This window comes from Leucopleurus acutus, assembly GCF_964270905.1.
Source record: "Leucopleurus acutus genome assembly, chromosome: 7".
Taxonomy (NCBI): Eukaryota; Metazoa; Chordata; class Mammalia; order Artiodactyla; family Delphinidae; genus Leucopleurus; species Leucopleurus acutus.
In genome coordinates, this window is record NC_139150.1 from 99,872,501 (window position 1) to 99,898,908 (window position 26,408).

Genomic DNA, 26,408 nt, shown 5'->3' on the forward strand with positions numbered 1-26,408 from the left:
ATATAAAGAGCAAGTGTCAAAGGGGGAATTTCTTTAAATACCAGCTTCATGTTTTTATAGTAAATATGTTTTAATAGTAAATAAGGAGCTAGGAGTTTCATAGTGATGGAAGGACTTTGAAGGTGATGGAAGTGCAGCATCTTTTGGGAGAGAAACGTCACTTGACTGTGTTGGAATACCGCCCTCCTTTTCTGGCTTAGCAGCCTCCTCGTAAGTAAGTCTGGTAGCAAGCTTGGAAGAGAGGAGTGATTGTTTGGGGCTCATTATGTGGTCATTTTTACAGGCTTCTGGAAAGAATCTGAACTTGAATGATGAAAGTCAGCATGGCTTGCTGATGCAACTGCTCAAACTCACTCATAACTGCCTAAACTTTGATTTCATTGGCACTTCTACTGATGAGTCCTCAGATGACCTGTGCACGGTACAGATTCCCACCAGCTGGCGATCAGGTAATACAGTTGCGCCCTCTGAAACAGGTGGCCTCTCCACTCTACCTGGAGTCTGCAGGGTGGTCTCAGGAACCCCTGGCAAATCCCCTGCTTGCTCTTAGAGAAAACTTAGGATGTCAGTATGGGTCTTTTTAAAGTCAGAGAGAGGCTGTTGGAGGATCCTCCAGCCGGGGAGAACTCTTTAATTACTGGGTTCCTGGCGGATGTGAGTTTGACCTTGTGTTAATCACCTAGAGACTTCTGATATCTTACTCATTTGAGGGAATTTCTAACTTTAAAAACAAAATCAAATAAAAGAACTTGTGCTTATGCTTGGTATTGTATTCCTAAGGATAAAAATTCTTGCTATGAACAGAGTTCTGATTGTCTTAAGTTGTTTGAGAATCAGAAGAATGAATCCATTTCTTAGAGGAGCTAAAAACAGTGCTTTAAAAAAAAAAAAAAACAGAAAACAAAAAGCCCCTATTAGCTTATCACTTTCAAATGAAATAAACATTCTGTAAGATAAGAAAGCAGGAAGAGGTGTGGAGTCCTGCGCTTGGCGAAGCCGTGGGGTCGGGGGGCGGGGAGGGGGGAGAGGCGCTGACGTACAGGTAACTGCTCCCCTGCCCGGCGTGCGGTGCCCCCTGTCCGCTCCCGCTTCTGTTGCTTCACAGCAAGCACATGGGAAATACGGGCAAGGCGAGCTCCAGTCCCCCGCCCGCGCACCTGCCAGGTCTCCGCGTGAGTCTCTGGCGTCCTGCCCCAGCCGGGCCAGCTCGGGACGCCCCGTGGATCCGGGGGCTCTTAGGGGCCTTGCGAACCCGGCGGGCCGAGGCCATCTTCCCCTGGACCCGGCCGTTCCTGTTGGCTGCAGGCGCAGACCGCGAGCTCGAGGACGCTGGTGTCCAGTTTCCCTTGACCTTGAGGACCCGGGAAGGTCGTATGAGCCATGGCTATGACTAGCGTCAGATTGCCCAGCAGCGCTTTAAGAAAGCCAGATGCCTGGATTGGGCTCTGCAGAGCGCTACAAGGGACACCTTCACATAAACACTGTGCTTCCTGGAATCGATACTTATATTTGTCTAGTACCAAGTTAAATGCTTCAAATTATAAAACATTTTTCCATAACATTTTCTCACTGAGACTCTCAGGGCTTTTAATATCTCAAGAATATATTTTCCATAAGACTCAAAAGTAATGTAAGCTCTAAAAAATCCACTAAAGAGACTGCAAAAAGTGGAAGATGAAGGGGACTCTGATGAAGAGAGTGAGCATCATGAGATGAGTGAGCAAGAAGAGGAGCCAGAGGACGACGCCAGTGCGGTCAGAGAGCATAGGGACCTGGGCAAAGTAGTGCAGGCTTTCCGATATGATGTTACCCTGAAGACGGGCCTGGATATCGGGAGAAACAAAGTGGAAGATGCATTCTACAAAGGTGAACTCAGGCTGAACGGGGAAAAATTATGGAAGAAAAGCAGAACGGTGAAAGTGGGAGATACATTGGATCTTCTAATTGGAGAGGATAGAGAAGCAGAAACAGAGACAGTGATGAGGATTCTCCTGGAAAAAGTGTTTGAAGACCAGCAGTGAGAAATACAGAGTGGTGTTACGGCGGTGGCAAAAGTTAAAATTGCCTAAAAAAAGTACGCTCAAATAAATGGATTGCTTTTTAGCGCTAAAGCTGCTTTCTAGTGGTGGGGGAAGGGGCCAGGTTAAAAAGAGGACGTTTTTATTAAAATAAGGTTCTCCTACCAAAAAAAAAAGAGCAAGCAAGCAGGAAGATATGCTCCCCGATGTGTAGCACCAGAGTGTGCCAGCTGCATTGTGCAGACATACTCAGTAAAGTGCTCTTTTGTCTTTCAGCGTTCTTAGATTCTTCAACTCTGCAACTGTTTTTTGACCTGTATCATTCCATCCCTCCTTCATTTTCACCTCTGGTGAGTCAGGACCACAATTTCTATTTCTAGAACGTAGCAATGGTGAATGAGCCTTATGTTCATTTTGTTGTACAAAATCATAGAAGTAAAGCATAGAAATACTAGGGTTAGTTATCTAGGCTTTTGAGATAAAGCTTGTCACCTAAAGGTTCTCACAGTAAAGTCTTAATTCCTTCTAAATTGTTCCTGGGAATTCCTTGGCGGTCCAGTGGTTAGGAATTCACGCTTTCACTGCAGGGACCCAGGTTCAGTCCCTGGTTGGGGAACTAAGATCCCACAAGCCGCACAGTGCGGCCAAAAATAATTGTTCCTGTCATTAATGACAGATTGCTGCAGATGTCAAGCTCTTTTGGTCTCCCTTTGTATCTGACTTTATACTACACCTCAAATTGACACAGGCTAGAATGTGGGGAATTCACCTTATATTGTCTATTTGAAGATTGTCAAGACTTAAGAAAATTTCTGAAAATCCCTCAAGCATATGTTACATAAGTGCTAAATGGAAGCTGTATTGGGAAGGCATATTTGCATACTTATCCTGAATAACATTTGAAACCTCTTGGGAATGCTGCATTTCTCCTTTAAAGCAATAATTAACCTCCTCAAATCTCAAAATTCATTCAGGTCCTAAAAGGCGCTGGTCTGATATTTCAGATTGTTGGTATAAAATACCATTGTACAAAACATGCAAAGAAAATACAGTAAAGTAAATGGGTGTTTTGCATAGTTTTTCTGCAGTAGACTACTTTCCTGGTAGTAGTACTTTTCCAAATTAATGTGGACCTTCACTTTAGCAGAAACATGAGTTCGTGTTTTTTGTATCGTTAAGTTTACTTCAGGAAAAGGTAACACTTAAGAAGGGTAATTAATGAAAGGACTGTTTGTAAAGGGGTGGGCAAAATTAAGGGAATCCAACAAGGGGTGGTGATGTACACCCCCTGGGGCTAGCAATAGTGGGGAGCCTCAAGGGGCAAGGGAAAGAAACCCTGGAGAGAGCTGAAGCTGTGACTTAGGGGAGGGCTGTTCACCAGAGGTAGAGAAACTCTGCCAACCATGGCCCAGCTGGGGATGAGGAGGGGGCTCCTCTTTCTTCCTGCCCTTGATCTCCTGCTGGTACTTTCCAGTGGTTGAAGCCAATGAGAAGCAAGAAGGCAAGGGAACTTGGCTGTTGTTAGTCAACAGAGGTCAGCCTCCCAGGGAGCAGAGCAGGGAGGAGAAGGGCAGAAAATAGATCTGGAGGGGCAAACAGAATATAAATATCTAGCACAGTGGGGAAAGGGGAAAATGTTTTCATTATAAAATCTGTTTTCTTTAGGGCACAGATTGACTTGGTTATTTCATTATAGCACTACAGAGCAAAGGCTGATTAGCCAAAAGGCCTTAATAAAACAGAAAAAAAACTAAATCTAAAGCATTATTTAAACTATGAATTGCTTGGTATTTTCAAGCTTTAAATATATATCTTAAACACAAATCAAAGAAGCCATCAGGGTGGTCAAAGAATAAAACGTAGATGAATTTCCAAACTATGGATTTAACTAGTTGTTACAATCAACCTGGATCTGATGCTCTTTTTATTTTTCTTTTAATAAAGCTGTTTCAGATATCCTAAGCTACATCCCCCTTGATCGTCTTTTTATATCATTATAATGGTAGCAGGGGTTGAAAGAACAGCATTAGTGCCATATGTAAAGAAGAATATTTACAGCAGGGGAAAGGGTAATGAAAATAGCTATACAATCTTTTTGATCATTTGTGTTTGGGTTGTGCCCTGCTTTAGGTATTATCCTGTTTAGTACAGATTGCCTCAGTTAGAAGATCCCTGTTTAACAATGCAGAGAGGGCCAAGTTTCTCTCTCACCTTGTTGATGGTGTTAAACGAATACTGGAAAACCCACAGGTAAGATTTTTGAGAATGTATTTTTATTTGTGTGTGTATATGTGTGTATGATTAGTATATGCCTATCTGTTATGGCTCCAAAGAAAAATCAATCTAGAGGTCACACTTAGCAGAAATCATAGAAAACAGTTCAGTCTGTTTAAATCTTCAGAAGATTTAAGTGAATGTATATTTGTAGATTTAAATAATACTTACCCAGAAGAGGAGCTTGTATCCTCTAGCTTCAGGAATGTAGGAATTGTGGGAAGGGATCCCCTTTGGTGGTGGTTGTTGTTCATTTTTATTGGAGTATAGTTGATTTACAATGTTGTATTAGTTTCAGGTGTACAGCAAAGTGAATCAGTTATACATATACATATATCCACTCTTTTTTTAGATTCTTTTCCCACATAGTCCGTTACGAGGTATTGAGTAGAGTTCCCTGTGCTATACAGCAAGTTCTTATTACCTATTTTATATATAGTAGTGTGTATATATCAATCCCAGTCTCCCAATTTATCCCTCCCCCTCTTATCCCCTGGTAACCATAAGTTTGTTTTCTACATCCGTGACTTTACTTCTGTTTTGTAAGTAAGTTCATTTGTACCCTTTTTTTTAGATTCCACATGTAAGCGATATCATACGATATTTGTCTTTCTTTTTCTGACTTACTTCATTCAGTATGACAATCTCTAGGTCCACCCATGTTGCTGCAAATGGCATTATTTTAGGGAAGGGATCACTTTGAAGGAAAACAAGGACAGAGCTAGTCATTTTTCCCAAAGAAATTAAGAATCTAAAATTTGTTTTTTGTTTTCATTTCCATTTTTTTGAATGTACATTATTTACCTAAGTGTATAAGGCTACATTTAGGTGGGAGGGGAGTTATTTCTCGTTCAAATATTTATTCCATAACTCAGTTGCCCTTTTTGTCTTTTTCAGTCCCAGAGACTCAGCTAACACCTCCTTTTTTTAAGTATTTCTTCTTCACACTAGAAAATATCATAAAAACAGTTCACTTTTAAATATACTCTGTTCTCTCCCTCTTTTTAAAAATTCATTTATTCTATCAACAAATTGTATGGAGCCGCCTACCATGTGCCAGGGACTCAGTGGTAGCAAAACAAAACCTGCCCCCTTCTCTAATAGAGGAGGACATATGTAAGGAAACAAGTATGCTGGTGTAGTATGCAAACAGATGAAAAGTGTTTGATATAAGTATATAATAAAATACATAAACACACTAATATAGGAGTATGTTTATTGTAGCAAAGATGATATAATATATGAAATATTTGTGTAACTTTGCTACTGTAGTTTAGTTGTGCTTAATGACAGATTTGACAGATGTGAAAATAAAAATCTCATTACTTTTCATTTGATTGGTGGGAAGCAAACAGACCAGTCACATCTTAGATCGTGCCCGTTTTCTGCCATTAATCAACTTTACAGCCCTGGGCAAGTAGTGTTGTCCTCCTGGGCTTCTGTTTCAGACTTTTCCAATTGAGGCTAATAACCCCATCTCACAGGATGATTATTATGGACAGATGAGATAATAGATGTAATAATCCCTTTTAAAAGTGACTTTTTAAAAAAATGCTTTTAAACATTATACAAATGTGTCATTCTGAATGATGACCTGCAGCAGATTCCCCCCTCTCCTCATGCCATCCCAGATGTCATTCGGGAAGAAGTATAATGAACCACATTTTACATTTTATTTTCCTCCCTGTGCTGTCACCAGAGTTTATCAGACCCAAACAATTACCATGAGTTTTGCAGACTACTGGCCCGATTGAAGAGTAACTATCAACTGGGAGAACTAGTAAAGGTGGAAAACTACCCTGAGGTCATCCGATTGATAGCTAACTTCACAGTGACCAGCCTACAGGTTTGTCTTTAATTGCTTGTCCCTTTCTTCCTGAACATTGGAACCTCTTCTCTTACTCACTGGTTTTATTTAACCTTGTAAGAATTTTTTTTTCCCTTGGCAGAAGTGAATGTAAGTATAGGGCAACCCTGCACAGAGTGCTTACTATTGCAGCCTACTCATTCACATTACAAAAGTTCAAGGAGTGTGGTTAGAGGAGCATGAGGGAACTGCAAGAGTAATATTTAGATTCAAGACTGGGAGAATTCCCTTGTAGTCCCCCAAAAAAGGCAAGATTGGAACAGGGAGCTGGGCAGAAGAGTGAAGAGAGACTCAGCGCCCTCTCTTTAGTCATGTGTAGGCAGTGGTTCTCACAGGCGATGGCTTGCATCAAAATCATCTGGGGAGCTTGATGAGAAATGCAGGTGCTTGGGTCCTACCCCCATAATTTCTGGCTCACTAGGTCCAGGGTGGAGCCTTGGCGTCTCTGTTGCTAACAAGCTCTCCACGAGATGCTCGTGCTACTGATGTTTGAGAGCCAGTTACTCAGCCAGCTCAGAACAGCTCTTGTCACTGGATGTTTAATCTCTGAAATACCACTAAACACATTAGACTAGTTGCCATGCACAGAACAAAGCCCATCAAAGTTTATCCTCATTCTCTCGCTCTCTTTTTTTTTTTTTTAAGAAAACTCTTTATCCTTTGTGTCAGATGGCATGGGACTAATGTATTATGTACAAAAATGAGAACTATGCCTCCTATTCTCTTGGTTTTCCTCAGCATTGGGAATTTGCCCCAAATAGCGTGCACTATCTCCTGAGCCTGTGGCAGCGGCTGGCAGCCTCCGTGCCATACGTGAAAGCCACAGAGCCCCACATGCTGGAGACTTACACTCCTGAGGTCACCAAAGCCTACATCACATCCCGTTTGGAATCTGTGCACATCATACTGAGGTAAGGAAACTGGGCCAGCCTCCCTCTTTCCCCACAGGTATCCTGGCATCCGACTTGCCAGAGATCAGACACCCAGTTGGCAAAAGCGTACTTGATATGAGTCATATCAGAGCTAACACCATAATGGGCATTTTTTTCACGTTAGCACAATAGCTGAGGAGAGCATAAAGTCCAAAAGAAGAGTCTTTCTCTTTAATATCCTATTCATGTCCCTTCTTCACCAACCATAGCAGTATCTTTGAATACAAAGTATATCAGTATAATGTTTGTCCTTGCCAGTGATTTCCTTTAAACATGAGAGAAGCATTTATAAGCTATAGATGACAACAATTATGATGTGTAAAATATAGGTGCTTAATGTGAACTTCTAAAGAAATAAGTAGATAAATAAGCTACACAATCCAGAGCTTACTAGAAGATGTAAGAATTCCAGGCAGCCGATCACTGACTGCATTATACTGACACATGGTTTCTATCTTCCTTGACTACTAACTGGACCAGAAATCTATAGTATAAAGAAATGTCAGACCCTTTAGAAATGACCTATGTAAAATGGAGTTATTCTAGGGACTTCCCTGGCAGGGAATGGTTTAAGACTCTGAGCTTCCTGCGGGGGGCATGGGTTCGATCCCTGGTCAGGGAACTGAGATCCCACCTGCTGCATGGCGTGGCCAAAAAAAAAAAAGAATGAGGCTATTCTTTGTGTAGGGACTTATCTTGTATACTTTTTTCATTGGCTATTTCTCAGGGGAATTTACTTGGACTCTGAAGGTTTGGGGTGTTTTGGGTTTTTTTTAACTCAGATTCTTAATTTGCTCAGAATCAAATACTTTTTTTTTTTTTTTTTTTTTTGCGGTACGTGGGCCTCTCACTGTTGTGGCCTCTCCCGTTGCGGAGCACAGGCTCTGGACGCGCAGGCTCAGCGGCCATGGCTCACGGGCCCAGCCGCTCCGCGGCATGTGGGATCTTCCCGGACCGGGGCACGAACCCGTGTCCCCTGCATTGGCAGGTGGACTCTCAACCACTGCGCCACCAGGGAAGCCCCAAGTACATTTAATTGTCATAAGAATTATAGTCTCAACTGTTTATGACTCGAGTCATTTCAAAATCCGAGTATTTGTGAAGCCCGTTGGAAAGCACTGTTCTGTTAGCTTCATAGTTTCTATTCCTGAGGACTCAGCTAGTTTCAGCAAGGCCATGCTGGGGAGGGTTACATGTATGGGCTCTGGGCCCACATAGCCGGTTAATAGCTGTGTACTCTTGGGCACAGTTGTAATGAGGATTAAATTACTGTGTCCCGGCCTCGTGTGTGGGTCATGGTAAACGCACAGCTCTGAACTGCTTGCTGCCGTGGTGGTGCTGCTGCTGGGCTGTCATACGATGATGTAACAGTACATGGTGAACTTATGGTAAGACTTTCAAGTCTGGGAACCAGTGGATAAGGCAAGACCTGGTATAGAGCCACAGTGCCTCATCTGCATTTCTGAAATTTAAGATGTGAAAATTAATTTTTCTCATAAGTTTGGCACAAAACTCATTTGGTGGCAAAACTTGACATGTGCTGATATGAGACCATTTATAGTCTTTTTTTTTTTTTGCGGTACGCGGGCCTCTCACTGTTGTGGCCTCTCCCGTTGCGGAGCACAGGCTCCGGACACGCAGGCTCAGCGGCCATGGCTCACGGGCGCAGCCGCTCCGCGGCATGTGGGATCTTCCCGGACCGGGGCACGAACCCGCGTCCCCTGCATCGGCAGGCGGACTCTCAACCACTGCACCACCAGGGAAGCCCTATAGTCATTTTTTTTTAATTCTACTTCGTTTGACTATTCATAATATTTATACATTTTGCTACAGGAATATTGTATTTGACATGCCACAGCCCAGGGAGGGTTCGTACTACATGGTAGAAGCATCATAGTGCCTCCCTAAAATCTGAAGATTTCTGAATTCCAAAACACTTGTGGTCACAGTGGCCTCACACAAGGGACAGGTTACTTGTAGTCACAAAGTTTACTTAGTCAGGAACAAACAAGAGGCTGAGAACCAAGAGCTTTTAGGGGTGAGAAGCATAGGACTGAGAGGATCATGGCAGACAAATGTTAAGCGACTGGGAATTGGAAGACTGGACACCAATGGGCAGAGCATACCTACAGGAGACTGATGCTAGGTTGAGACACCTTCCTTCCTTGGTAAAAAGTGGGGTTGGGATCTGGGCCTCTACAACGGCACGGGGTGGATAAATGGAGAAGGAGAACTGCTGCGACAGAGAAATCAGTAGGCATATTTTAAGAGAGCACCTTCCTTCTTCCCTTGGGAGTAGAGATGGACTGGAAGATCCCCTGGAGGATACAGGTCTGGTCCAGCAGCAGTTGGACCAGCTGTCTACAATCGGGCGCTGTGAATATGAGAAGACGTGTGCACTCCTCGTGCAGTTGTTTGACCAGTCTGCCCAGTCCTATCAGGAGCTGCTCCAGAGTGCCAGCGCCAGCCCCATGGACATTGCAGTGCAGGAGGGTGAGTGGACAGTGGACTGGGCCTGGCAGAAGGTGCTGTCAGCACGCTTTCGCTCGTTGCTACCTCTCTTTCACCCTTCCCCCCAGAATTCTTCCATCATCAGTTAGCTCCATACACACAAAAGAATATTTGATAATAAATGCCACAGGGAACTAGGGAGGAGCACCTGAAATCATACCTGCAGCGGGTATGTTTAACTTTAAGAAAGTACTGCACTGTAAAAATAACGACCCTGTCTGATAGGGGAGCCTTGGTCATCTAATGAATTTCGCCCTTGGCATCACCCTTACCGGAGCAGAGGAGTAGCTATTCTCTGGAAGAAAAGTTAAACTTTATGACTTTTTCAGTTTCTTGAGATTAAGGAAGCTCATAGTAAGAAATGAACCTCACAGTGTGGAATTTCTTCATGAAATGATCACTGGTGGTGACACTAATGGGTCTTCTTCCTGTTGCAGGAAGGCTGACGTGGCTGGTTTATATCATTGGTGCAGTGATTGGTGGCCGGGTCTCTTTTGCCAGCACTGATGAGCAAGATGCTATGGACGGTGAGCTTGTCTGTCGGTAAGTGCTCCCATGGAGGCTTCCTATTTCACTGCTATGACCCTCCCACCCCCTTTTGGGTCGTGAGACCAGGGAACTTGACATGCTTCTGTTAGTGCATTTCTCCCCATTTATAGAATATAAATATAATCTAAGCTGATTGACCATGAAGAACTGTTACAAGTTCAAATTCAAACCTTTTATTAAGTACAGCAACAACCATGCCTGCAGTCCTTACTAAAAAACCATCTGCAGTAATTCAGCAAAGGAAATGATGGATATAGAATTAAGCATATTGGATACAGAGTGGAGAGAGTAGCTTTTAGTTCTGTTTAAGTGCAGCATCTCAGAGTTAATGAAATGTGGACTGCTTTTGCCTTACCAGAGTAAGTCTAATAGGAAGCTGTGGGTCTTCAACTATCCCCAAAAATGGAATTACAGAATTTCTACAGCCTTTCAAATCTCTTGACCATACACTTTCCCTCATACAGGATCTCAAGTTACTTCGTGTCTGTGATTCTAATCTTACTAAAAACCTGTAAATGAGCATTTAGTGATTTCTGAAACTTTACTTAACATAGAAATAAAAAGGCAGGACTTTTTAATAGCCTGCAGAGGTTCTCAAACCTTTTCTTCAGGACTCTTTACCTTCTTAAAAAGTATGGAGGCCCTCAAAGAGCTTCTGTTTATGTAAGCTGTATCTATCGATACTTATTGTATTAGAAAGTAAAACTGAGAAGTTTTTAAAATATTTATGAATTTGTTTAAAAATAACAATAAGCCCATTTCATGTCAACATATGTTTTTTCGTTGTCGTCTTATTTTTTGTTGTTGTTGTTTGTTTTTTTTGTGTGTGTTACGCGGGCCTCTCACTGTTGTGGCCTCTTCCGTTGCGGAGCACAGGCTCTGGACGCGCAGGCTCAGCGGCCATGGCTCACGGGCCCAGCCGCTCCACGGCATGTGGGATCTTCCTGGACTGGGGCACGAACCCATGTCCCCTGCATCGGCAGGCAGACTCTCAACCACTATGCCACCAGGGAAGCCCCATAATGTTGTTTTTAATAACTATTTTTTCAGAAGAAGTGAATGAGAAAACTGGCTTTGTTTTAATGTCTGGCATAGTAGAAGTCAGCTGGATTCTCCTTTCTGCTTCTGCATTCAGTCTGTTGTGATATCACATGTCTTACAGCCTCTGGAAAACCTCACTGCAGCCCTCATGTGAGAATGCGAGTGAAAGGGCAAATAATGTTTTAGTATTTTTATGAAAGTGGTTTTGTTACCTTGCAGAGAACTGCTACCCTGAAGGGTTCTAAACTTTCAGATGCTCTCCTTAGAGATAAACACATTTTAACATGATGCCTTAGAATTTATTGGTCCCCAGACATTTCAATCCATAATTTTTATTCTTATTCTGAAAATCCCCATTGGTCTCTTTCCACCCCCACTTTATCTGTCAGATGCCTATCTGCCCTTAGGTGCCTTAATCCTGACTAAAGTCTCCACGGCATATCACACTGGCATTTTTTGAAGAGCTGATCAAAGATTTAATAAAGATGAAATCAATACCTTTCTGATTCTGTAGCCTGCTGTGATACTGTGTGTCATAATATAGATTGAGTTTAGACAGTGTCTCATATACTGGTTCTCAACTTGAGTGTTCCAACACGATGAATGAGTCCAATTCGCTCATGATGTCACAAATAGTTTGTTACCTATTTTCACTATCAAAATGCCAAGTGACTCACTTGTAATCGCATCATTCTTATTCATCCCAGCATTCCAGTATGCTTTCTTTTGAGGGGATGGGTGCAGGGAAGAGGGATGAAGTCACAGGTAGCATATCTGCTCTTGGTCCCTGGAAGTGTTACCTGCCTGTGAACATCGTCCTTCATGTGTCTCCTTTCCTTTTATGGCTCCATGAGAAAAAAGATTGAGAGCCACTGGTATTTAGTCCAATTGACCTCATTTTATAAATGAGGAAGTGGGGCTCAGAAAATAAATTGCTTTACCCAGGGTCTCACAGAAGTTTCAAGGATGACCATAACCCTGGTACTAGTGTTTTTTCCACTATTTTTAAGCAATTATGAGTTCTGCTTCCATCTACAGTCTCGGGCGACTGGAAGTTTTAAACATGTAACCGGTCCTTCATACTCCTCGGCTGAGGTTCCTGTAGGTCAGAAATGGAGAATTTTGTTCCCTCAGTGGAGCTTAGAGCCTGCAGAGAATGCCTTTCCAATAGGATGGGTGAGGAGAGGGGACGTGTGCCTACTTCAGGGGAGGTTGGTTTTCTGCAGTGACCAGGATATCCTGCTGTTGAGAGAATCATTGCTCTTCCACCTCTAGGGTGCTCCAGCTGATGAACCTAACAGACTCTCGCTTGGCTCAGGCGGGTAACGAGAAACTAGAATTGGCCATGCTGAGCTTTTTTGAACAGTTTCGTAAGATCTACATTGGGGACCAGGTGCAGAAATCCTCTAAGGTAACAGACTCTCAGTTGGCTCCATTTAGTTCTCACTTCTGGTTGTGGCATTTCTGATTAAGAGAAATGACAGAGAGCAGTTTAGATACAATCTCCAGATTTCATGTATCAGGATATACCAAATAGCTCCTCTCGGTCTGTAGAATTTGGGGAGACTCATCAAAAAATTGGGTCCATTTTTCTAGTACTTCATGTGCTTAATAAATGACCAGTCAAAACATCTGTTGGTCTCCCCCAAATTGGCAATTCTCAGTCTCTGTACATGAGTTGATGTTCAGAACAACAAAAGGTTTTGACAGTCTTTTTGTAATTTCAGGGTTGAAGATAACTCAGCATCTATCCAGTATTTAGTAATACTTAGAAACTAGCTCATTCCTTCAGTAAAGACTTCCCCAGCATTGTTGTCCATTTTCTTCTTATATCTTAGGCTCCTGAATGAGGACAAAACAATACTGGGATATGATTTTTCTAATCCATATTTTCTGGTTACTTTCTCTTCCCTAAACACACCACCAGCTGTACCGCCGACTCTCAGAAGTTCTGGGCTTGAATGACGAGACCATGGTCCTAAGCATCTTCATAGGGAAAATGTAAGTGTTTTGGCTTGCCATCAGCAAGAGTCCCTTGCAATCCTGTTGCAACTGTAAAATGTGATCTTGGCATTGTGCTGCCAGTGCCTTGGTATTCCAGCATTGATCGTTTGCGTCAGAAAATTGTGCATTTGAGTGTGTGACAAGCTGTGCTTAGAGATATGGCCCGGCCCCAGAGCATTCCAGGCTTGTACAGGCAAGGATTTCATTTTGTTCACACGGAATCTCATCTACAGCCTCTGGAATCACAGGTGAAGCCCTGCCATGGCATTAGCAAAACAGACCTTCCTCCCCAGCGATTGGTGCTCAGCTCCTCACCAGATCACCCTCCTGCCAGGATGCCCAGAGTGGGCTTTCACTTTCTGGCACTGATTTCCACTAGGTGTGCCCCCAGGAGCAGAGCCCCACTCTAAAACAAGGCTTACTCCTCTCAAGAAGCATAACACCCTTCGAGGGTCTTGAATCTCCAAAATCTAGTGCTATTGTTTGGATTGTCATCAAAGTTGGAGCTCCTGATTGGCCCTTTTTTGTTTTTTGTTTGTTTGTTTGTTTGTTTTTTAAGTTATGCCCCTTTGTTTACATTTCCCCCTTTTTAGGAGCTCAATTTATCAAAGCACACATTAGGAGCCAAATAAATATATTACCCAGGGCTGTGTGCAATGTGACGTTTTGCCTCCTTCCAACCATCCCAATCCTAAACACTCGTATCCATGAGCTGGTTAATCATTTAAGATGAAAAAAGCAAAGGGGGTCTAAAGGACTCTGCCAGCCAAGAACCCAGAAGCAAGGGCTACTAGAATTCTGCAGCTGACAGTGGATGGTGCAGGTGCAGAATTGCATACGTCTGCATGTTATCACTGCCGCAGAAATCTCTTACCCTTGCTGCAGAAATCAGCCCTGGAGTGCCCCAGAATTCCAAGGGCCTGGGTATGGGCCAGTGTAGCTTTGGAACCAAGTAGTGAAGATTATCTGAAGGATAATTTTTCTAGTCAACCAAATGTAAGTACGGAGATTTTATACCCATTTTTTGTGGTTGTGATGTCTGTGAAGTGGTGATGCAGATGTGTGGTGACTCTTGATGGATGATTTTCTTCTTCTCCCAACTCTCAAAGATGCCAGGCGTATCAAAAGTGTCTCCTGCTTTTTTTTTCTTTTTGTCCTCCAGCATCACCAACCTGAAGTACTGGGGCCGTTGTGAACCAATCACCTCCAAGACACTACAGCTTCTCAATGACCTCTCCATTGGATATCCTTTTCTAAGCTGGCTTCTGGGCGAAACAGGAACTGTGGAGTGCCACAGTCTTAGAGATCATGGCCTCCTCCATTTCTCTTTTAATTTAGCTGTATGTGTACTTAAGTATCTTCCATTCTCATAGGAACCAAAGACAATACCCAAACAGAATCCAGGAATAATTCCAGACCCTAAAAAATGAGCCAACCGACAAGCTAATAGTCTACCACAGATTTATTCCTGTCTATCTCTAAGATCCAGAAATACCCAACAGGTCTGTCTGATAGGTACACACTCTTTGTAAACAAGGTTTTAAGCATAGGTGGCAGCAAAGTCCATCTGAATTTTTCTATCAGCTTATAGGTAGAAGCTGCCTGATTACAAACTTTGCAGTAAAAGTAGCCACTACACTTCCTCTTGACTTGGACTCAGTCTGCTGTAAAGGTTGAATTGCTCTAAGACAGCCTTTCACAACCAGGGGTCTGCAAGAGAAGTAAACCCTATAAAAATGATCTGAGTGACTTTTTTCTCAGTTCTCCCAAAGATCGTACATAGCTAGTCTCATTCTAAATGCATAGGAGAGAGGTTAATTCACCACACAGTGGATGCCTGACGTGGGCTTTAGGGCTTAATTCTCTCTTAGAAGCCCCATTGAGATAAGCTACTCTAGGATATCATGATTCTTGGGGGAAACTGCTGAGTTTCATCTCTTTCCTTACAGATAGGACTTTGGTATGGGTATTCTCTCACTAATCAGTTAAATTCTGCTTAAAAGAGAACACCTGTTTTTCCCATTTGGCAGTGTCATACTCAAATGGTTAAGAAAAATAAGATAGCTGGGTATGGAACTCATAGTACTCACCTAGAAAGTGCGCATCCTGCATTAAAGATTCTTAGTTTGCATCACACTTTCCTTGACCCTCTTCCTTTGTCTTTACATACAGTAGTGTAAGGAAACTAGTGAAGCTGAGTGCGGTACAGTTCATGCTGAACAATCACACGGTGAGTGGTTGAGCCCCTCGTCCTGGTTCTGCTCTGCAGCCACACACACACACTCTCTCAGCAAACAAGGGAGATGTTTAAGTTGAGCTCCTCGGCGCTGCTGCCGCCAAAGGCTGTGCCCTGACTCCTGTCACACTGCCAGGTTACACTTACTGTCGTGAGAGCTGCTGTTTGGGATCCAGATAACCTAAGTTATGGTGAAGTCACCGACTGTTACTCATATGGAGATAAGTTAGTTCTAGGTAACAATAACAATAGTTTTTTTAAAAAAATTTTAATACCCCTTACACCCTTAAGGAATGATAATAGAGCCATTAGCTTGAAAGGGCTCAGTAATTCTGGCTTGCATTCTACCTCTGACCCATGTTTTTATCTTTTTAACTTGTTTTCTTTTTTTCAATAGAGCGAGCACTTTTCATTTTTGGGTATTAACAATCAGTCCAACCTGACAGACATGCGGTGTCGAACTACCTTCTACACAGCACTTGGGCGTCTCCTCATGGTGGATTTAGGTACTGCAATAAGTCCTAGAGGCTCATGAAGTAATCCGGCATGGTTCTAAATTTTCACTTGAGGCTAGAAAACTAGATGTGGGGGAGGTCTTTTTTGTTGTTTCAACAGTAACAAAACTAGCTGAAATAACAGTCTGATTTCACCAAGAACAGATCATGCTATCATGGTCCCTGTAACTGGAAGAGAAAAACAGTATGAGTCTGAAGTTTTCATTTGATGTGCAGTGGTTCTAAAATTCTATTCATAATTCTCATCTATAAAATAAGGGAATTGAGAATTCCTAAATGCATCTCGTTAGCCAGATAATCCCCTCCTCCCACACTGAGGTGCAACCCACCTGAGCCAGCCAGCACTCCTCAGTACCCACTTCACTGGCACATGTGAACCAGGAGAGCTTAAGCACCTTTCTGGCTCTGGTTGTGATATTAGCAGTTTGGGCTCAACTTATAAACTGAAGCTTAATAGTATCATAATTTTTTAGCTATTTAAATTTAATCCTACTAAAATTACATTATAAAACCTTCTATATTTACGAACGATTACTTAAAAAAACAAAAAGAAAGGTATAAAAAGAAGGGCCTCTCCACAAGCGCCTGATTCAAGTTCAAGTCTCATCTAGTTCTCATACCCCAGCCTCAGTCCTTTCTCAACTGACTATAGTTCTCAATTAAGGAAACATAAGCAACATAGTACGTTGTACACATCAGAATCTCCGATATTGAATCTCAGTATTGAAAAAATTGGGGCATCCCCAGACTAGATGATTTCTGCCGTGACGATTTTTCTAGTTTAAAAATTATTTCTATATATACATTTTATTCTGAAATTGCTACCAGTACCTATTGGGATTATCAAGGGACCCCCTCTGAATTATCCTTGGGTCTGCTCATCTGTCATACCATCTTATTTTCCATGCATACACAGCCTTGCATTTTTTTCTATTGGGGTCACACCCCGGCTTGTTTTCCTTGCAGGAGAGGATGAAGATCAGTATGAGCAGTTCATGCTGCCGCTCACAGCAGCGTTTGAGGCTGTGGCCCAGATGTTTAGTACTAATAGTTTCAACGAGCAAGAGGCAAAGGTGAGTCCTTCACCCACTGATTGATCAGCTTCTGGTTGAGGGCAGTCAGTCCCTGAGCGACTAGATTGGGTAGCACTGCAGAGAATAGTGCTTATCCATAAATTTTCCACTAATTTAGCTTTTTACTCAATCTCTTGGACTCCAAGGATTTTGAAATAGAAGAACCAGCGTAAGTTTATAAACTCTATTTTTATGTTAAAGTGTGTTCTTAAACAGCCCTTAGGATTTTTTATCTAAGTTTTTAAATGTATTAGCATCAAGTTATTTTATATGTTTTCTCATTGCCTTTTTAATCTCTGTTGTATATTTAGTTATGCCCCCTTTTCATTTTCAATACTGCTTATTAGTGCTTTCTCTCTTTTTTCTAGACGTCTTGCCAGAGATTTGTTACTTTTTGCTTTGTTTTAGCTCCATTTTATCTGTGTTTTGTATTTCATTCATTTCTACTCTTTATCTTCATACTTTTTCCTTGGTGTTATTCTGTGGTTGTAACTTCTTAACTTTTCAGCCCTTCTTTCCTAATGTAATCATTTAAAACTGTAAATATCCCTCTAGGTATATTATTCCACAAGTGTTTTTTGGTTTTGGTTTTGGTTTTTTTAATTGGCATAAAACTTACTGTCTTAGCCATTTTTAAGTGAATGGTTTAGTAGCATTAAGTATATTCATATTGTTGTGGAACAGGTCTCCAGAATCCACAGGTTTTGGTATGTAACATTTTCCATTAGCATTCAGTTCTCTGTATTTTCTAATTTCCATTAAGATTTCTTCTTTGACCCACGAGTCATTTAGAAGGGTTTGTGAATTTCCATACAAATGGAACTTTAAAGTTACATTTAGTTACTGATTTCTGGCTGTCAGAATGGTCATTTCTTGGTTTTTTGCTTTCCTCATCTTTTTACTTCACGCACACCTGCTCTCTTTACCTATAGATCTCTGTACCAAAACCAGAAAACACTAGACTATTAATATTTGTAGGACTTTTTTGCAGTGTTCATAATGACACTGATACTGAATTTTAGACCCGCCAAATAGCTCAGGGGTATTGCCCCCCAAAATGCCAGACTTTACCTGACATTCTAAAATTCTCCTTTTTCATCTTTAGAAAGCCCCTTAGTTTTCTCTCTCCAGATTAGCAGGGAAGTCAGAGAGCAACACCATTTGCCCAACTCGCTCCTCTTTACTTCAGCGTTCTGGGGTCTGAGATGGGTACCATTCAAAGCTAAGGTTAATGTGGAACAGATCAATAACAGGATAGAGTATCAACCACTGTCAAGGATAAATGAGGGATATCAGTGAATATCAGCCCTTTCCCCCATCAAAAAACAAGTAAAATTAATGAAAGAACCACCTTGGCCATGAACTACAACCATCACCATATCTCTGTCGTGCCTCATATAACAAATCTTTTAGATTGCCCATGTCTTAGACTTAAAATTGAGCTTATGGTATCTGTTCAGGAATAGACTGTTAGCAGAAGTGCAGACATTTTTGATAAATGAGTCAGGATACCCAACTGTGCCTACTGACGACTGTTAGCTTTTGAAAGCGCTTTTATTGCTGTTCAGAGCCCGCTAGTAAAAGCTCTACTGAGAAAGAGAGCACTGGATTTGGAGTCTTGGTGTTGTAAGTCCTAATCCTGGCCCTCTTGCCACCTGCCAGCACAACTATGGGCAAATTATTTGACCTCATTGGGTCTCACTCTTTCTGTAAAAGTATAGTATTAGTACTTTTATAGGTCCAAGATCCGGCACATCAGTCTAATTTCCAGACACCCCAACCAAAGGGCAGATACCTGTAGACTCTTGTCTTGCTTCTGGCGGAGTCTACATTTGCATTCCTGTGGCACTGGCACCTTTGTAATTAGATGTGGACCAGACCTTTAGGAATATGCCTCTTCTCCCTCTTCTTGTATGTACTTTTTTGCCTTTTTTTTCCCTTATTCTTCTTGAATAAGCTTTTTTGCTTTTCTACTTTTTACATATGATTTATCACATTAATGTCTTAAAATTTTATCAGCCTCTATTTTTGCCATGATGGGCCAGGAACCATCCCTTTCTCTTGGAATAAAAAGCTTCCAAAACTAATTTTCCAAGTGAAGAGATTCCATTCTAGTATGGAAGAGATCGATTGAGAATATTTGGGAAGGAGTATTTGTTGAATGATGGGAGGAAGAATTTGATTACAGATATGTGAAATCCCCATCAGGTGGTTACAGGTTTGGTTTTTCTTGTATCTTAACATATTTTTGCCTTCTACTACAGCGAACTCTAGTTGGCCTAGTAAGAGACCTGAGAGGGATAGCTTTCGCCTTCAATGCCAAGACCAGCTTCATGATGCTGTTTGAATGGATGTATCCTAACTCAAACTAGGAGCGTACCACAGCAAGCCTTGACTGGAGTGTGAATGGGTGATGAAGTCATCAGGGAAGGTGGGGGGAAGGAGTTGTGAGGCAAAAGAAGGTGAAGAGTTACCCAGAAGGCCTGCCATATGTCTTGTAAGCTGTCATTCCACACTGGTCCAATAATATGATGCCTGCTTTGGTCACTGAGATTGGGAAATGAGTGAGGTGGCTTCTCAGTTTCTCTTTTGGGTCCCAGTTATATACATGCCTGTGGAATTGTTGCATGGGAATTTTGCTACACTTAGAAAAGAGAGACATTACAGTCTACTAAAAAAAGACAGCTGTACTAGGAATTAGAAAGTCTGACCTTACTAACTTCATAACCTTGAACAAATCACTTCAAATCTAAGTGCCTCTGTCTCTCGGATAGTTAGGTAAAGGAACTAGCTGCTTCCCTGTCACAATACAGAAGTGGTAAGAGGACAGAACAATATGAAATACATTGTGCTCCTCAGAAGAAAGGCATTATGTAAATTACAATGTGTCATTAGATGCCTATTACAAGTTAAAGGACACACATCGCTCTAGCACCTTCTGGTTAGAAAGACTCTTAAGATTAGCAAGGAAGAGACGGGAAATTAGAGAACTATAATTTGGCAGACTGTGCTTGACCAGTGCTGAGAAATTATTGTAAGTTCTGTACCTTTCTGGATTCAGAATTCTTCCTTAGCTTTTCATTTACAGCTACCCATCCTACATGCCAATTCTCCAGCGGGCAATTGAGCTATGGTACCATGATCCAGCCTGTACCACACCTGTGCTCAAGCTAATGGCTGAATTGGTTCATAATAGGTAAGCAGGGAGATTTTCAAAGGGTACAGCTGCCCTTTTATCTGAGAGATCCCTAAGATAATTTGCTTTATCTAGTGTTTTCAGCAGATTGTGGAAGATATTAAGATTCACTGCTGTCAAAATTTGAAAACCTCTAAAAGATTATAGTGTATGTTTTTATTTGTTTGAAAGAAGGGTGTCCCCAACCACACAATGCCATAGCTGCATGCAGGAAATAAGTCACTTTAAAAAGAGTCTCAAGGGGCCTCCCTGGTGGCGCAGTGGTTGAGAGTCTGCCTGCCGATGCAGGGGACACGGGTTCATGCCCTGGTCCGGGAAGATCCCACATGCCGCAGAGCGGCTGGGCCCGTGAGCCATGGCCGCTGACCCTGTGCTCCGCAACGGGAGAGGCCGCAACAGTGAGAGGCCCGCGTACTGCAAAAAAAAAAAAAAAAAAAAAAAGTCTCAAGATAGCCACTCTTAAGGGAAGTGAATTTGGCGACCAAAATTCTGATTTCCCTGCCCACATGTATAAAAGTTAACATTTAGTGATGGTGCCACGTCCATCACATTCTATAGTTCACATTTCATAGAGACTATTGAGAGGGATGCAGACATGTTAGAACACTCAATACTCTTTCTGCAGAAAGGGATTTGTTAGGCAGATTACAGCTGGATTTATTTTAAAAGTGAGAAAGATTTCCAAAATACCACATTTTAGATTTGCCCAGCAACTTAGGGATGGAAAGGAAAGAAAACTCTAGCACCTTGACTTCACTAGGATTTCAGGTCTGTATCTGCCTCTTAAGGCACCCTGAGAATTAATAATTTTTAAAGCTGTCTTAGTGAAGAAGTGGGTAATATTCATAGAAGCTATAGCCTCCCATGAGGCTTATAGTTAAGACTTATTCATTTATACAATAGACATTTAAGAACATCTACTCTTTGCCACTTAGGCACTTTCATATCGATTGTGCCAGACAAAACCTCTGCCCACTTAGATGTTGCATTCTGGGGGGATGACAGTAAAAAAAAGTGTGGAAGATAATTTCAGACAGTGGTACATGCTATGAAAAGTTAAATAAGGTAATAAAACAGAAGGGAATTGGAAGGAGAGAAGGCCTCTCAGAGAAGGTAATATGAATGAGCAGAAAGATTCTGGTATCCCTGCAAGGATAAGGGGGAAGAGCATTCTAAACAGAAAACAAGTGCAGAGGTCCCAAGATGGGATGAACTTGCTGGGACTTGAGACAGCAGAATGCCACTGGCTGGAGCCTGGTGAAGGAGGGGAGGTCACGGTAGGCGACGAGTCAGACAGATCGTGTGGTGACTTAGTACAGCAGTAGTGAAGAATGGCGTGTACTCATTACACGGGAAGCTACTGGAATATATTAAGCAGGAATTAAAATGGTATCATTGACATTATTTCAAGGTCTCATTCTGGCTACATGTGGAGAATGAGACTACAGGGGCAGGAGTGGAAGCAGAAGGACCACACAGGAGACGGGTGGGTTCAGGGCATATTGTAGAGCTGGATCTTGATGGATTCTGTGTAGGGAGGGGAGGAAGAAAGAATCAAGAGGACTTCTGGGTTTGAGACCTTAGCAGCCATGAGGTCCGTGACGCTCATTAAGCAGGAGAACAAACCAAGGAGGAGGAGCTCTGGTCTAGGGCACAGTCAGGAACCCGAAACTCAGGTTGTTGACATCGTCTGCCCTCCTGACCTCACTCCCCTTGTAACATTCTCAGTTCCTTTACAGCTTTTCCTCTTCTAAAGTGGACACGATGCTCGTAGCCCTCCTTCAGTTGCTACTGAAGCTGTAAAGGTGAATGTAGATTAAAGTCTGAAGGGCTGTGAGTTAGTACGACCAAGAAGTGACTGTGATAAAAGCTAAACTTTAAGCACATTGAGAATTTTAAGAGAATAATTTTATCTACTGCCTCATTTTCTTTGTTTCTTTTAAACGTTTTCAGCTTGAGCAGCAGAACTTGAATCTAGTATGTTGGTCTTCAAGATACAAGCTACATCACTGTTATCTTGGGTTAACTTGGTTATTTCACATTAGGATAAGTAATCTGCATGTCTCCGTGCAAAAAGTATCACCTAACGTACTCGGGGGAGAGCCTGAAGTAGCCTAGTCTTCCAGCAACATACCTCTGACTTTGTCTCCTCTGTGTTCTCTGCTCAGATCCCAGCGACTCCAGTTTGATGTCTCTTCCCCCAATGGCATCTTACTCTTCAGAGAAACCAGCAAGATGATAACAATGTATGGTAAGTGCTTAAGAGGAGCAGAACCCTGGAAGTGAGTTCCAGCTCAGTCACCACTCTGCAGTGTGGGTCTCATACGCTCGTGTCACAGCGCCAGCTGGTGCCAAGAGGATTGAGGCAGTATGTGAACTGTCAGTTACCACGTGATTGAGTAAATATGTATCTTGTCTACTCAGGCAATCGCATCCTGACACTAGGAGAGGTCCCGAAGGATCAGGTCTATGCACTGAAGCTCAAGGGTATCTCCATCTGCTTCTCCATGCTGAAGGCTGCTCTCAGTGGGAGTTACGTCAATTTTGGAGTCTTCCGTCTCTATGGGGATGACGCCCTGGACAATGCTCTACAGACCTTCATCAAGCTGCTTCTCTCTATTCCCCACAGCGACCTCCTGGTAAGCCCTAAGCGTCGTTGACAGGATCCGAGCCCTACGTCATGTCAGTCTTTTTTTTTTTTTTTCTGCTGAGACCATGATTGAATGTTTCTCTGAAGAACTAGAAGCTGGCTCCACCTAGGTCTTCTGTCTTCCCGTCTGAAGGGAGCTAAGCTATTTTATTGAAGATCTTGCTCCACACATGCTGAGGTACACAGCAGCTAAGCCGATTTTCGTCCTCCTTCTCCCACAGGATTACCCCAAGCTCAGCCAGTCTTACTATTCACTACTGGAAGTCCTGACCCAGGACCACATGAACTTTATTGCAAGCCTGGAACCTCATGTCATCATGTATATTCTCTCTTCCATTTCTGAAGGACTTACTGCACTTGGTAAGCACCTGGGTGGGCGGGCGGGTGAGTTGGTTGGTTGGTTTTTACCACTTAGCTGAACAGAAGGGAGAGTCTTGCCCCAGCATCCAAAAGGATTACTGCTTTGGGGAGCGCATCCTAACAACAGAGTGTGTAATTCATGGGTACGTTCTCAGGGAGCAAATACTTAGTGATGCCCTCCTGTGGACCAGGCACTGTGCTTGGCACTAAGGGTACAGTAATCTGTCCTGTCCTTTAGGAGTTTTTTATCTGGTAGATGAAATAGACATGTAAACAGACAACTGCCTGTTTACCACCCTTACCTGTGTACACACAGCAGTAGGGTAAGTACGGAGTGCTGTGGGAGGGCTCGGAAGAATACCTAAACTCCTGGCTTTGAGGAGGTAGGGTCCTGCAAGGCTGGCTGAAAGAGTTGGCATCAAAGCGTAAACCTAACAGGTGAACCGGCCTTATCAGATTAGTGGAGGAAGAAGCTTCCTAGCAGCAGGAACTGCAAGTACTAGCACCTGTTGGCAAAAAAACCCCAGGAAATCCAGATGGCTGGCACACTCGTGCAGAAGAGAAGAGGGGGAATGAAGTGAAGCCGGAGGGAGAGAGAGAAGCAGGGGCAAATCTGGAGATCACAAAGACTGCCCTTAAGCCATATCAGTATGTTTGGGTTCTATCCTTGGGGCAGTGGAAGGTTTTGCACAGCTAGCTCCATAAGTCTTTTCATCCTGTTCTACCTGGTTCTTGTCAACCATTTTGTTACCAAGCTGCATTCCAGCAGTCTTAGTCAGTGTGTATGTGTTCAGAGAATACAGTACATTTTTATCTTAGGCTGAGCAAAACATAAATAGGAAGATTAAGTCAACTGCAAAATAATCACAAAATATTGCAAATGCACAGAGAATGACTTTGGATTGTCTGCTGTGGTGATAGCCACACCTCTGCTCTGGGCCACTTCTTTGATACGCACTTACCTCCAGCAGGGGGCGTTGCCGTATCTAGAACAGTCCAGCCAGGGTATCAGACCCTGCTTTGGAAGGCTGTTTTTTAGCTTCTTGAAAATAGGGGGACCTCTGTATGAACGGAAGCAGCATGCTTTACTCTTTTAGGCCTGTGGCCTGTGCCTCACCTAGTCAGCTCTGTCTGCAGGCTGTGCTGCAGTGTCCCCTTAATAAAATGAATAGACAAGTCTGCAGCTTCCCACCGCACACTCCCCCGGAGATGCTATAGATAAACAAATATTACAGCGCCCCACTCTAACAAACTGTAGGTGTTGATAGGCTGTATTAGTTTAGTGACAGTCACCCAGGTAACTCAGAATATAGGCTCACACATCAGACTTGGATTCTAATCACAGCTCTTCCAGTGACTAGCAGTGTGACCTGGAGGCAAGTCACATAACCTCTCCAAACTTCAGTTTACTCATTGGTAAAATGGAACACCTACCTCCTGGAGTTCTCAAGAGGATGAAATAGAGATGATAGCCTGTAAAGTCCTTAGCACAATGTCTGGCACAATAAAAATACTTGCTATATTGTAAGCTATTTGGTATTTTTTATGAAGCATAAGACATAAATCCACATCATATTGAGTCAATAATTTCAATATTGTTTATACTATTATCTATTGTGACAGGCTCATTTTCAAACTTAGAATTGGACCTTGCTGTATGATGAGGGTGAGAGGTTAATAGGCAGCACCCCAAGCCGTGGTCTTGGCTGCACTGACCACAGTTCCCAGTCTGACTGGGGACCTCTGTGGGATCTCAGCTAAGGGCAACTTATGTTCACCCGAGTCACCATGAGCAGCTTAGTATCCCTGTGCTATTCCACCCCTCCCCCTCTTTCTTCCAGACACCATGGTATGCACAGGCTGCTGCTCCTGCCTGGACCACATTGTGACATACCTCTTCAAGCAGCTTTCACGTAGCACCAAGAAGAGGACAACGCCCCTGAACCAGGAGAGTGACCGCTTTCTGCATATCATGCAGCAGCATCCAGAGATGATCCAGCAGGTAAGGAGTATGAGGGCTAGGAGGCAGTGTGGGTGTCCCACGGTGGGAGAACCTCTCTGTGAGAGAGGAGAGGCCAAGCGAGATTAACCAGATTAACCTGGTTAATGCTGCCAAGGTGAATTTTACACCTTAAAATTGCAGTGGATTTTCAGTTACCTGAGTAATCACTGGATATGGATATAGAAAATCTGAAAAAATCAAATTCTGAATTGTTCTCCGAGTGTCACACTAACCCCCATGCCTTGGGCCTGTCCCATGAGCACTATCCTCCTTCCGTGACAGTGACTTTGCTCATCCATTGCTATAAATGGAGCATGAGTTAGCAGTATCCAGCTGTAAAACTTGTACTGCCACTTGCAAAACAGAAACAAGAGTGCAGGACAGGGAATTTCCTGGCGGTCCAGTGGTTAGGAGTCCAAGCTTTAACTGCCAAGGGCATGGGCTCGTTCCCTGGTTGGGGAACTAAGATCCCCGCAGTCCTCATGGCACAGCCAAAAATAGATTATACCACCTTTGCTTTCAATTTAAAAAAAAAAAAGAGGGGGGCTTCCCTGGTGGTGCAGTGTTTGAGAGTCCGCCTGCTGATGCAGGGGACACGGGTTCGTGCCCCGGTCCGGGAAGATCCCACATGCCGCAGAGCGGCTGGGCCCGTGAGCCATGGTCGCTGAGCCTGCGCGTCCGGAACCTGTACTCCACAACGGGAGAGGCCACAACAGTGAGAGGCCCGCGTACTGCAAAAAAAAAAAAAAGTGCAGGACAAAAAGAGATAACTGACCATGTGGAGATCAAACCATATGCTGACCATAATTTTATTTGTATGCAACATCTTTTCAAAAATAAGATTTGCAGGAATATACCAGATAAAAATACATAAGGAAAAAGAATCAATGGAAGTAGACTTTTAGCCAATAATATTTTAACCAGTCTCATCTTTGTCTACGTTGTTCTCTAAAGGAGTAGTGAACATCCCCAAAATGTTATAAAGCTCTCTCTTCTGAGAAAAGATCCTGGGAGCTATAGTGCAAGGTGATTTTGCCTATTATAATCATTTACTTGACCCATCCCATTACCCACAAAACTCTAGGTTAACTGGAAAGGCCCATTTTTAATTGAATTTTCAAACCAATTTAAAGAACAAGAAAGGAAATATCTTAGAAACAAAACTTACCTTGTAGTAGAA

General features: G+C 42.8%; 1 protein-coding gene and 1 pseudogene across 3 annotated transcripts in view; both read left to right on the top strand.

Moving 5' to 3' along the window:
• The window catches only part of XPO7 (exportin 7), an 83,992-nt gene that overhangs the window by 55,183 nt on the left and 2,401 nt on the right, over positions 1-26,408 (top strand). For both annotated transcript variants that reach the window (XM_082842986.1, XM_082842985.1), the window contains exons 7-25: positions 284-449; positions 2,295-2,368; positions 4,149-4,268; positions 5,992-6,138; positions 6,898-7,070; positions 9,391-9,584; positions 10,040-10,145; positions 12,468-12,603; positions 13,120-13,193; positions 14,359-14,439; positions 15,363-15,426; positions 15,830-15,938; positions 16,914-17,020; positions 19,285-19,373; positions 20,109-20,216; positions 22,385-22,467; positions 22,641-22,855; positions 23,088-23,226; positions 25,068-25,228. In XM_082842986.1, coding sequence (XP_082699112.1) covers positions 284-449; positions 2,295-2,368; positions 4,149-4,268; positions 5,992-6,138; positions 6,898-7,070; positions 9,391-9,584; positions 10,040-10,145; positions 12,468-12,603; positions 13,120-13,193; positions 14,359-14,439; positions 15,363-15,426; positions 15,830-15,938; positions 16,914-17,020; positions 19,285-19,373; positions 20,109-20,216; positions 22,385-22,467; positions 22,641-22,855; positions 23,088-23,226; positions 25,068-25,228 — 2,346 coding nt within the window. The remainder of the gene's footprint in view (positions 1-283; positions 450-2,294; positions 2,369-4,148; positions 4,269-5,991; positions 6,139-6,897; positions 7,071-9,390; positions 9,585-10,039; positions 10,146-12,467; positions 12,604-13,119; positions 13,194-14,358; positions 14,440-15,362; positions 15,427-15,829; positions 15,939-16,913; positions 17,021-19,284; positions 19,374-20,108; positions 20,217-22,384; positions 22,468-22,640; positions 22,856-23,087; positions 23,227-25,067; positions 25,229-26,408) is intronic.
• On the top strand, positions 1,116-2,288 carry LOC309964204 (mitochondrial transcription rescue factor 1-like; annotated as a pseudogene). Its single transcript has one exon. The product of its transcript is annotated as a mitochondrial transcription rescue factor 1-like (transcript).